The sequence below is a fragment of the Pleurodeles waltl genome, chromosome 3_1 (genome assembly GCF_031143425.1).
Source record: "Pleurodeles waltl isolate 20211129_DDA chromosome 3_1, aPleWal1.hap1.20221129, whole genome shotgun sequence".
Lineage (NCBI taxonomy): Eukaryota > Metazoa > Chordata > Amphibia > Caudata > Salamandridae > Pleurodeles > Pleurodeles waltl.
Genome location: NC_090440.1, coordinates 1,998,179,379 through 1,998,193,960, shown reverse-complemented (window position 1 = coordinate 1,998,193,960; position 14,582 = coordinate 1,998,179,379). Strand labels below are relative to the sequence as shown.

Genomic DNA, 14,582 nt, shown 5'->3' with positions numbered 1-14,582 from the left:
CAGCCATCAGAACACACAGTGACAGCATTACAAGGACTGCCATGAAGACAGCCATCAGAACACACCAAGACAGCATTACCCGGACTGCCATGAAGACAGACATCAAAACACACTGAGACAGCATTACCCTGACTGCCATGAAGACAGCCACCAGAACACACCGTGACAGCATTACACGGACTGGCATGAAGACAGCCACCAGAGCACACCGAGACAGCATTACATGGACTGCCTTTGAGACAGCCACCAGAACACACCGTGGCAGCATTACACGGACTGCCATGAAGACAGCCACCAGAACACACCGTGACAGCATTACATGGACTGCCATGAAGACAGCCACCAGAACACACCGTGATAGCATTACCCGGACTGCCGTGAAGACAGCCACCAGAACACACTGTGACAGCATTACAAGGAGTGCCATGAAGACAGCCACCAGAACTCACTGAGACAGTATTACACGGACTGCCATGAAGACAGCCATCAGAACACACCGAGGCAATGAAGACAGCCACCAGAACAAACCGAGACAGCATTAGACAGACTGCCATGAAGACAGCCACCATAACACACCGTGACAGCATTACCTGGACTGCCATGAAGACGGCCATCAGAACACACGTGACAGCATTACATGGACTGCCATGAAGACAGCCACCAGAACACACCATGATAGCATTACCCGGACTGCCGTGAAGACAGCCACCAGAACACACCGTGGCAGCATAACACGGACTGCCTTGAAGACAGCCACCAGAACACACTGTGACAGCATTACCCGGACTGCCATGAAGACAGCCATCAAAACACACCATGACAGCATTACTCAGACTGCCATGAAGACAGCCACCAGAACACACCGTGACTGCATTACAAGGAGTGCCATGAAGACAGCCATCAGAACACACCGAGACAGCATAACACGGACTGCCGTGAAGACAGCCACCAGAACACACTGAGACAGCATTACTCGGACTGCCATGAAGACAGCCATCAGAACACACCGTCACAGCATTACACGGACTGCCATGATGACAGCCACCAGAACACACCATGACAGCATTACACGGACTGCCATGAAGACAGCCACCAGAACACACACGCCGTGATAGCATTACACGGACTGCCATGAAGACAGCCACCAGAAAACACCGTGACAGCATTACAAGGACTGCCATGAAGACAGCCACCAGAACAAACACACGGTGACAGCATTACACGGACTGCCATGAAGACAGTCACCAGAACACACTGAGACAGCATTACCCAGACTGCCATGAAGACAGCCACCAGAACACACCGAGACAGCATTACCCAGACTGCCATGAAGACAGCCACCAGAACACACCGTGGCAGCATTACATGGACTGCCATGAAGACAGCCACCAGAACACCCTGTGACAGCATTACACGGACTGCCATGAAGACAGCCACCAGAACACACTATGACAGCATTACAAGGAATGCCATGAAGAGAGCCACCAGAACACACCGTGACAGCATAACACGGACTGCTGTGAAGACAGCCACCAGAACTCACTGAGACAGTATTACACGGACTGCCATGAAGACAGCCATCAGAACACACCGAGGCAGCATTAGACAGACTGCCATGAAGACAGCCACCAGAACAAACCGAGACAGCATTAGACAGACTGCCATGAAGACAGCCACCATAACACACCGTGACAGCATTACCTGGACTGCCATGAAGACGGCCATCAGAACACACGTGACAGCATTACATGGACTGCCATGAAGACAGCCACCAGAACACAACGTGATAGCATTACCCGGACTGCCGTGAAGACAGCCACCAGAACACACAGTGGCAGCATAACACGGACTGCCTTGAAGACAGCCACCAGAACACACTGTGACAGCATTACCCGGACTGCCATGAAGACAGCCATCAAAACACACCATGACAGCATTACTCAGACTGCCATGAAGACAGCCACCAGAACACACCGTGACTGCATTACAAGGAGTGCCATGAAGACAGCCATCAGAACACACCGAGACAGCATAACACGGACTGCCGTGAAGACAGCCACCAGAACACACTGAGACAGCATTACACAGACTGCCATGAAGACAGCCACCAGAACACACCGAGACAGCATTACATGGACTGCCGTGAAGACAGCCATGAGAAATCACCGTGACAGCATTACCCGGACTGCCATGAAGACAGCCACCAGAACACACAGACCGTGACAGCATTGCACGGACGGCCATGGAGACAGCCATCAGAACACACAGTGACAGCATTACAAGGACTGCCATGAAGACAGCCATCAGAACACACCAAGACAGCATTACCCGGACTGCCATGAAGACAGACATCAAAACACACTGAGACAGCATTACCCTGACTGCCATGAAGACAGCCACCAGAACACACCTTGACAGCATTACACGGACTGGCATGAAGACAGCCACCAGAGCACACCGAGACAGCATTACATGGACTGCCTTTGAGACAGCCACCAGAACACACCGTGGCAGCATTACACGGACTGCCATGAAGACAGCCACCAGAACACACCGTGACAGCATTACATGGACTGCCATGAAGACAGCCACCAGAACACACCGTGATAGCATTACCCGGACTGCCGTGAAGACAGCCACCAGAACACACTGTGACAGCATTACAAGGAGTGCCATGAAGACAGCCATCAGAACACACCGAGACAGCATTACATGCACTGCCATGAAGACAGCCACCATAACACACCGTGACAGCATTACCTGGACTGCCATGAAGATGGCCATCAGAACACACCGTGACAGCATTACATGGACTGCCATGAAGACAGCCACCAGAACACACCGTGATAGCATTACCCGGACTGCCGTGAAGACAGCCACCAGAACACACCGTGACAGCATTACACGGACTGCCTTGAAGACAGCCATCAAAACACACCATGACAGCATTACTCGGAGTGCCAGGATGACAGCCACCAGAACACACCATGACAGCATTACACGGACTGCCATGAAGACAGCCACCAGAACACACACACCGTGATTGCATTACACGGACTGCCATGAAGACAGCCACCAGAACACACCGTGACAGCATTACAAGGACTGCTATGAAGACAGCCACCAGAACACACACACCCTGACAGCATTACACGGACTGCATGACAGCCACCAGAACACACCGAGACAGCATTACCCAGACTGCCATGAAGACAGCCACCAGAACACACCGAGACAGCATTACCCAGACTGCCATGAAGACAGCCACCAGAACACACTGTGGCAGCATTACACGGACTACCATGAAGACAGCCACCAGAACACCCTGTGACAGCTTTACACGGACTGCCATGAAGACAGCCACCAGAACACACTATGACAGCATTACAAGGAATTCCATGAAGAAAGCCACCAGAACACACCGTGACAGAATTACATGGACTGCCATGAAGACAGCCACCAGAACACACCGAGACAACATTACATGGACTGCCACATGAAGACAGCCACCATAACACACCGTGACAGCATTACCTGGACTGCCATGAAGACGGCCATCAGAACACACCGTGACAGCATTACATGGACTGCCATGAAGACAGCCACCAGAACACACCGTGATAGCATTACCCGGACTGCCGTGAAGACAGCCACCAGAACACACCGTGGCAGCATTACCTGGACTGCCATGAAGACGGCCATCAGAACACACCGTGACAGCATTACATGGACTGCCATGAAGACAGCCACCAGAACACACTGTGATAGCATTACCCGGACTGCCGTGAAGACAGCCACCAGAACACACCGTGGCAGCATTACAAGGACTGCCTTGAAGACAGCCACCAGAACACACTGTGACAGCATTACAAGGAATGCCATGAAGACAGCCATCAAAACACACCATGACAGCATTACTCGGACTGCCATGAAGACAGCCACCAGAACACACTGTGACAGCATTACACAGACTGCTATGATGACAGCCACCAGAACACACCATGACAGCATTACACGAACTGCCATGAAGACAGCCACCAGAACACACACACCGTGATAGCATTACACGGACTGCCATGAAGACAGCCATCAGAACACACCGTGACAGCATTACATGGACTGCCATGAAGACAGCCACCAGAACACACCGTGATAGCATTACCCAGACTGCCATGAAGACAGCCACCAGAACACACCGAGACAACATTACATGGACTGCCATGAAGACAGCGACCATAACACACCGTGACAGCATTACCCGGACTGCTGTGAAGACAGCCACCAGAACACACTGTGGCAGCATTACACGGACTGCCTTGAAGACAGAGACCAGAACACACTGTGACAGCATTACCCGGACTGCCATGAAGACAACCATCAAAACACACCATGACAGCATTACTCGGACTGCCATGAAGACAGCCATCCGAACACACCGTCACAGCATTACACGGACTGCCATGATGACAGCCACCAGAACACACCATGACAGCATTACACGGACTGCCATGAAGACAGCCACCATAACACACTGTGGCAGCATTACACGGACTGCCTTGAAGACAGCCACCAGAACACACTGTGACAGCATTACCCGGACTGCCATGAAGACAGCCATCAAAACACACCATGACAGCATTACTCGGACTGCCATGAAGACAGCCACCAGAACACACCGTGACAGCATTACACGGACTGCCATGATGACAGCCACCAGAACACACCATGACAGCATTACACGGACTGCCATGAAGACAGCCACCAGAACACACACACCGTGATAGCATTACTCGGACTGCCATGAAGACAGACACCAGAACACACCGTGACAGCATTACAAGGACTGCCATGAAGACAGCCACCAGAACACACTGAGACAGCATTACCCAGACTGCCATGAAGACAGCCACCAGAACACACCGTGACAGCATTACATGGACTGCCGTGAAGACAGCCACCAGAACACACTGAGACAGCATTACCCAGACTGCCATGAAGACAGCCACCAGAACACACCGAGACAGCATTACCCAGAGTGCCATGAAGACAGCCACCAGAACACACCGTGGCAGCATTACATGGACTGCCATGAAGACAGCCACCAGAACATCCTGTGACAGCATTACACGGACTGCCATGAAGACAGCCACCAGAACACACTATGACAGCATTACAAGGAATGCCATGAAGAGAGCCACCAGAACACACCGTGACAGCATAACATGGACTGCTGTGAAGACAGCCACCAGAACTCACTGAGACAGCATTACACGGACTGCCATGAAGACAGCCACCAGAACACACTGAGGCAGCATTAGACAGACTGCCATGAAGACAGCCACCAGAACAAACCGAGAGAGCATTAGACAGACTGCCATGAACACAGCCACCATAACACACCGTGACAGCATTACCTGGACTGCCATGAAGACGGCCATCAGAACACACGTGACAGCATTACATGGACTGCCATGAAGACAGCCACCAGAACACACTGTGATAGCATTACCCGGACTGCCGTGAAGACAGCCTCCAGAACACACCGTGGCAGCATAACACGGACTGCCTTGAAGACAGCCACCAGAACACAGTGTGACAGCATTACCCGGACTGCCATGAAGACAGCCATCAAAACACAAGACAGCATTACTCGGACTGGCATGAAGACAGCCACCAGAACACACCGTGACAGCATTACAAGGAGTGCCATGAAGACAGCCATCAGAACACACCGAGACAGCATAACACGGACTGCCGTGAAGACAGCCACCAGAACACACTGAGACAGCATTACACAGACTGCCATGAAGACAGCCACCAGAACACACCGAGACAGCATTAGACAGAGTGCCATGAAGACAGCCACCAGAACAAACCGAGACAGCATTAGACAGACTGCCAAGAAGACAGCCACCAAAACACACCGAGACAACATTACATGGACTGCCGTGAAGACAGCCACAAGAACACACCGTGACAGCATTACCCGGACTGCCATGAAGACAGCCACCAGAGCACACAGACCGTGACAGCATTACACGGACGGCCATGGAGACAGCCATCAGAACACACAGTAACAGCATTACAAGGACTGCCATGAAGACAGCCATCAGAACACACCAAGACAGCATTACCCGGACTGCCATGAAGACAGCCATCAAAACACACCGTGACAGCATTACCCGGACTGCCGTGAAGACAGACATCAGAACACACCGAGACAGCATTACCCTGACTGCCATGAAGACAGCCACCAGAACACACCATGACAGCATTACATGGACTGCCATGAAGACAGCCACCAGAACACACCGTGATAGCATTACCCGGACTGCCGTGAAGACAGCCACCAGAACACACTGTGACAGCATTACAAGGAGTGCCATGAAGACAGCCATCAGAACACACCGAGACAGCATTACATGGACTGCCATGAAGACAGCCACCATAACACACCGTGACAGCATTACCTGGACTGCCATGAAGACGGCCATCAGAACACACCGTGACAGCATTACATGGACTGCCATAAAGACAGCCACCAGAACACACTGTGATAGCATTACCCGGACTGCTGTGAAGACAGCCACCAGAACACACCGTGACAGCATTACACGGACTGCCTTGAAGACAGCCACCAGAACACACCGTGACAGCATTACACGGACTGCCATGATGACAGCCACCAGAACACACCATGACAGCATTACACGGACTGCCATGAAGACAGCCACCAGAACACACACACCGTGATAGCATTACTCGGACTGCCATGAAGACAGCCACCAGAACACACCGTGACAGCATTACAAGGACTGCCATGAAGACAGCCACCAGAACACACACACCGTGACAGCATTACATGGACTGCCGTGAAGACAGCCACCAGAACACACTGAGACAGCATTACCCAGACTGCCATGAAGACAGCCACCAGAACACACCGAGACAGCATTACCCAGAGTGCCATGAAGACAGCCACCAGAAAACACCGTGGCAGCATTACATGGACTGCCATGAAGACAGCCACCAGAACATCCTGTGACAGCATTACACGGACTGCCATGAAGACAGCCACCAGAACACACTATGACAGCATTACAAGGAATGCCATGAAGAGAGCCACCAGAACACACCGTGACAGCATAACATGGACTGCTGTGAAGACAGCCACCAGAACTCACTGAGACAGCATTACACGGACTGCCATGAAGACAGCCACCAGAACACACTGAGGCAGCATTAGACAGACTGCCATGAAGACAGCCACCAGAACAAACCGAGAGAGCATTAGACAGACTGCCATGAACACAGCCACCATAACACACCGTGACAGCATTACCTGGACTGCCATGAAGACGGCCATCAGAACACACGTGACAGCATTACATGGACTGCCATGAAGACAGCCACCAGAACACACTGTGATAGCATTACCCGGACTGCCGTGAAGACAGCCTCCAGAACACACCGTGGCAGCATAACACGGACTGCCTTGAAGACAGCCACCAGAACACAGTGTGACAGCATTACCCGGACTGCCATGAAGACAGCCATCAAAACACAAGACAGCATTACTCGGACTGCCATGAAGACAGCCACCAGAACACACCGTGACAGCATTAGAAGGAGTGCCATGAAGACAGCCATCAGAACACACCGAGACAGCATAACACGGACTGCTGTGAAGACAGCCACCAGAACACACTGAGACAGCATTACACAGACTGCCATGAAGACAGCCACCAGAACACACCGAGACAGCATTAGACAGAGTGCCATGAAGACAGCCACCAGAACAAACCGAGACAGCATTAGACAGACTGCCATGAAGACAGCCACCAAAACACACCGAGACAACATTACATGGACTGCCGTGAAGACAGCCACGAGAACACACCGTGACAGCATTACCCGGACTGCCATGAAGACAGCCACTAGAGCACACAGACCGTGACAGCATTACACGGACGGCCATGGAGACAGCCATCAGAACACACAGTAACAGCATTACAAGGACTGCCATGAAGACAGCCATCAGAACACACCAAGACAGCATTACCCGGACTGCCATGAAGACAGCCATTAAAACACACCGTGACAGCATTACCCGGACTGCCGTGAAGACAGACATCAGAACACACCGAGACAGCATTACCCTGACTGCCATGAAGACAGCCACCAGAACACACCATGACAGCATTACATGGACTGCCATGAAGACAGCCACCAGAACACACCGTGATAGCATTACCCGGACTGCCGTGAAGACAGCCACCAGAACACACTGTGACAGCATTACAAGGAGTGCCATGAAGACAGCCATCAGAACACACCGAGACAGCATTACATGGACTACCATGAAGACAGCCACCATAACACACCGTGACAGCATTACCTGGACTGCCATGAAGACGGCCATCAGAACACACCGTGACAGCATTACATGGACTGCCATAAAGACAGCCACCCGAACACACTGTGATAGCATTACCCGGACTGCTGTGAAGACAGCCACCAGAACACACTGTGACAGCATTACACGGACTGCCTTGAAGACAGCCATCAAAACACACCATGACAGCATTACTCGGTGTGCCATGAAGACAGCCACCAGAACACACCGTGACAGCATTACTCAGACTGCCATGATGACAGCCACCAGAACACACCATGACAGCATTACACGGACTGCCATGAAGACAGCCACCAGAACACACACACCGTGATAGCATTACACGGACTGCCATGAAGACAGCCACCAGAACACACCGTGACAGCATTACAAGGACTGCTATGAAGACAGCCACCAGAACACACACACCCTGACAGCATTACACGGACTGCCATGGAGACAGCCATCAGAACACACAGTGACAGCATTACCCAGACTGCCATGAAGACAGCCACCAGAACACACCGTGGCAGCATTACACAGACTACCATGAAGACAGCCACCAGAACACCCTGTGACAGCTTTACACGGACTGCCATTAAGACAGCCACCAGAACACACTATGACAGCATTACAAGGAATGCCATGAAGACAGCCACCAGAACACACCGTGATAACATTACCCGGACTGCCGTGAAGACAGCCACCAGAACACACTGTGACAGCATTACAAGGACTGCCATGAAGACAGCCATCAGAACACACCGAGACAGCATAACACGGACTGCTGTGAAGACAGCCACCAGACCACACCGAGACAGCATTACACGGACTGCCATGAAGACAGCCATCAGAATACACCGAGACAGCATTAGACAGGCTGCCATGAAGACAGCCACCAGAACAAAGCGAGACAGCAGTAGACAGACTGCTATGAAGACAGCCACTAGAACACACTGAGACAACATTACATGGACTGCCATGAAGACAGCCACCATAACACACCGTGGCAGCATTACACGGACTGCCTTGAAGACAGCCACCAGAACACACTGTGACAGCATTACCCGGACTGCCATGAAGACAGCCATCAAAACACACCATGACAGCATTACTCGGACTGCCATTGAGACTGCCAGCAGAACACACAGTGACAGCATTACACGGACTGCCATGATGACAGCCACCAGAACACACCATGACAGCATTACACGGACTGCCATGAAGACAGCCACCAGAACACACACACCGTGATAGCATTACTCGGACTGCCATGAAGACAGCCACCAGAACACACCGTGACAGCATTACAAGGACTGCCATGAAGACAGCCACCAGAACACACACACCGTGACAGCATTACATGGACTGCCATGAAGACAGCCACCAGAACACACCGAGACAGCATTACCCAGACTGCCATGAAGACTGCCACCAGAACACACCGAGACAACATTACCCAGACTGCCATGAAGACAGCCACCAGAACACACTGTGGCAGCATTACACGGACTGCCATGAAGAGAGCCACCAGAACACCCTGTGACAGCATTACACGGACTGCCATGAAGACAGCCACCAGAACACACTATGACAGCATTACAAGGAATGCCATGAAGACAGCCACCAGAACACACACACCGTGACAGCATTACACGGACTGCCATGAAGACAGCCACCAGAACACACACACCGTGACAGCATTACACAGACTGCCATGAAGACAGCCACCAGAACACACTGAGACAGCATTACACGTCCTGCCATGAAGGAAGCCATCAGAACACACACACCGTGACAGCATTACACGTACTGCCATGAAGACAGCCAATAGAACATACCGTGACAGCATTACGCGGACTGCCATAAAGACAGCCAATAGAACATACTGTGACAGCATTACGCGGACTGCCATTAAGGCAGCCACCAGAACACACCGTGATAGCATTACTTGGACTGCCATGAAGACAGCCACCAGAACACACACACCGTGACAGCATTACACGGACTGCCATGAAGACAGCCATCGGAACACACCGTGACAGCATTACACGGACTGCCATGAAGACACACTGTAGAAGCAGTACCTCAGCTGCCAGGCAGGAAGCCATTAGAAAAGACTGGGACACCGTTAAATAGACTAATATGAAAACAGCCTTTAAAACACACAGCTTCACACAGTGCCATGAAGACAGCCATGAGAACCCTCTGTGACAACTTTACATACTGTCATGAAGACAGCCAGGAGCACACGCTGTGCCAACTTTTCATATGCTGTCGTGTAGCCAGCCATTAGTGCATACTGTGACAAACTTTTATAGACTGTCATGAAAGCATGCATTAGAGCACACTGACAGCATCAGAGACTACAGGGAAGACAGAAATAAAGAGTACACTTGGATAGTTTTACATACTGTCATGAAGACAGCCATGAAAACACGCTGTAACAGCGTTACATATTGCCACCAAGACAACCAGGAGAACACGTTATGGCAGTTTTACATGTTGTAATAGCTATAAGAACATGCTGTGAAAGCCCTTCATAGGCTGTGGTGAAGGCGGCTGCCAATAGCAAACAATGTGACTGCAAGACAGTGTTGAAACAGTGAGAGGGCATCCCATTATGTTCAGTGAAGGTGTTTTAAGCCTTGTGAATATGTTTTTTAAATTGAACAGGAATTTGTTATAAAGGCAATTCTTGCTCCATTGAGCTGCTTACGTCCAGTGACACTGTGAGGTGCAGGGAAGGGATGCTGTAGGGTTAGTAGAACACAGACGAACGCCTTAGCTACAGGAAGGTATTGGGCATATAGGGCTCCTCTCACAATCATGGAGAGGAAAAGACACTTTGGTTATGAGTACTTGTGCGTCACATTTGTACAATGTATAAAAAGATTTTGTAGTGCTTTTGGAGACACAGAAAAGCATTGTTTCGCTTGAATCGGCCTGCTCTGTGACAGGCAGCATCTCTGTCACTGCATCTGTGCACATGCAAGGGAGAGGATGCTTACTGTCTTCAGTGCACAGCATCTGCAGTTGTAGCTATGTTTTAGAGCAAATCTGTATCAACTCTTGCATCATTTCTGGTAACGTCCTAATCTCCTATTGCTCACTGTACCCTCTACCTACTCAAAGTAAGTTTTAGACGTAGCTGCACAGCTCTTACCTCATGCACCTATCACAAAACTACCTCCTCAGGCAACTGAAAGGCTCCATATTCCTGATTGTGTGAAAGAAACATGAAAAAACCACCAGTGTGCATAGAAAAGACCTGCTTACCATAAACGAGCTACAAGAGGTCTCTGCCCCACAAGACCGCACTTTCCCTAACACAGGAAGGTGGACCTGCTACTTTTTTAACTATATCCTGGTATTTCCTAGGACTAGCTTGACAGCTCCTTATTCATTAATAAACCTGAAAAGTAATCTGGTGCTTGCTTATCACACCACCTAGCTGCACTAAATTACTATTACTAGTAATTTTATTAGGCACATTTTTTAGGCACTTGTTACAATTGAATTGAAATCAAGTATCCACCTTTATCAACCTTGCCTGAAAGGAAACTTTTTTTTTTTTTTTAAAAGTATGTTTTTAATTTGCACTTGAACTTTTTAAATTGAGCTCTTGAGGTAGATTTTTAGGGATATTGTTCCACTCCCAAATGCCCAATTACTTTCACACTACAGGGGAAATATAGTTCCCTCTGCAAGAGCTGAGATGCTCTGAATGTCCATAAGGCCTGAATGTTTTTTTAGATACTCTGGTGAAGTGCCCACCGTGCATTTAAGCGGTAACACAATTACAGTTACTGCATACAGAAAATGACTCAATAAATAAATGATGACTATCTCTGTTACAGGCCAGTCTAAGAATGGCAGGCCACAAATAATCTAGATTCTCAGTATTTCTTGGGAAAGTTATTTGATGCCACATTTTTAGGCAACACTGCAAGCTAGAAAAAATGGTATATCTCTTTAACTGTGATCCTCTTAGCAGCAAAAAAATAAAAGAACATAGCGAACCCATAACCCACAATTGGATCTCTTCTCCTCTATAAATTTTAAAAACATTCTCTGGTCAATCTCTTTCCCTGCTTCTCAATGGGCAGCTAAGTTGTTTCTGCTATTCTTCATGAGGTGTAACTGTAAAAGCAAGGTGTATTCTTAATATTTCTATTTAAATATTTTAAGCAAATGCTGCCTTGCAGGGAAAGGTATTTAGGTAAATTATCATGAGTAGTCAGGTGTAGGGTGTGTGTTTCCTGTGCCACCCACTAGCGCATTGAACAGATGTGGGGGTGAGGCTAGAACAAACTGAGCTAGGTTACATGCTCCATCTACCCCCCTCTAGAGACGCAACTGAGATGTCCTTAGAATCTAAGGGCCTCATTTACAAGGAGCTTGTGCTGCCATTGCATCATTTTTTTCATGCATTGGCATTCTCACCTCCACACTGCCCTATATCTACAAACTGACGTGTTGGGGCCAATGCATCGGTTTTTGTAGGCCTGTGTCACATTATACCTGCGTTGGAACAGCCTACACCACGCAGTGTATAATATATGCAGGATAGGTGTTCGCCCGTAAAAAGCCACTTAGAACTGATGCAGTAAAAGTTTTTCACTGTGACACTCTAAGCCTGGGATACATCAAAATTCCTATGCCCGCTAAACCCAGCTGTAGGAATTGACGCAGAGGTTTTATAATGGGACTCACATCTGTTTTTTAACACCTTCCTAGAGTTGTGTGTTGGTAAGGCCAACTCCAGCAGTGCATCACTTTTGGGGCTCTTGCGTTGCGGCTGACTACCCACCGATGCGTCAGAATTTCTGAGGCATTCTTGGGACCTTACACAGTGGAGCCTTGTAATGTAAATATGACGCATCCATGGCGTTGTACACTCATCTGACGCAGGTGCAAGAAATTTGACTTATTGCTGGTGCAAAGCAGCAATGAGTTATTTCTTGTAAGTGAAGCCCTTATAATCTACCTCAATCTTTACATTATTATACATATAAATATGTCTATATATTCATATATATATATATACACATACACATATGTATATATACATAAAAATATATACAAACTCAGATCTAAATAGACACACTCACAGGACCTTTGAAGGTGGCCCCAACACTTATAACTGTGTTCCGATGTGTGCCTCCCTTAAAATTAACTTGCAGAGATGCGACTGAAACAACATGGGTTGCTGCCCACTCTATGTCACCTGTGGGCGAGCCACTGAAAGGGATCTGGGGGCACAATGTGCCCACACTTTTTTAATTTAAGGAACACAGTTCCTTTACGGTTTTGCGAAAATACAACCAGGTCAGTACAGTTGAAATGCTTCAGCTGAGGTGTAAGGCAGGGAGTCTCCTGCATTGTTAAAACAAAATAGGGGTAGACAGCTAAAGAAATGTAAATGTGTGCAACTGATAATCTGCAGATGTAAAGGGAGCTTGGAAGCCGCTATTGGCTTCAATTGGAGGAATCACAGGAAGCTTCCTGATGACACAGGTTTCTTCTTTTTGCCTGGTATTGCAGGGAGTTACCAGCTGAGCTGTGAAGTGTGTACTTTTAAAAGATAGTTATAAAAAAATTACGTTATGTACAAAGTATTACTAAAAATCTATATTTTGGAATCACTTTTTTTTTATCTTAAACCTCTTTGCACATTGTGAAGCAGCCTATCTTATACTGTGTGTAATGCAAGTTTAAAATAATGACATACATATTTAAAGTGCTTTCTGTCACAGACTGGGACCAAGCGCCACTAAACATACAGAAATCACTATTCTCAACAGCACCAACCAGGATCCAATTATGTGGCTTTCTGATTACACACACAGACGTCTCCCGTGCATTAATAGGGGTTTCATAATGTCTGATAGAGTGTTTTCCACTGACTGACTTAACCTGCATTTATTTTTCATTAAAGGGGTGTGTTTTACCTAAAAGTGAAAGACTGAAAAAGTTACAGACTGCTTTGTTTTTTTAGCCACGCCTTTGAACCCACCACCACGCTCACTCACACCACCCCCATTGCGCACATCACAGTTCCCATGCTTTTTCAAAATGCATTTCGACCGCTGAATGTACCCTACTAATATCGACGCTTCCATGTTAAATACACTTTTTGGAATTTTGAAGAGACTTTATCATATTTTACGTGATGTTTGCTGTA

The 14,582-nt window shown here is 48.7% G+C and overlaps 1 protein-coding gene across 1 annotated transcript; it reads left to right on the top strand.

Moving 5' to 3' along the window:
- The first annotated feature begins 6,048 nt into the window (after positions 1-6,048).
- On the top strand, positions 6,049-6,753 carry LOC138283653 (putative uncharacterized protein FLJ46204). Its single transcript, XM_069221588.1, has one exon. It carries the CDS (start codon positions 6,049-6,051, stop codon positions 6,751-6,753), a length of 705 nt encoding a protein of 234 aa, XP_069077689.1.
- The last annotated feature ends 7,829 nt before the right edge of the window (positions 6,754-14,582 follow it).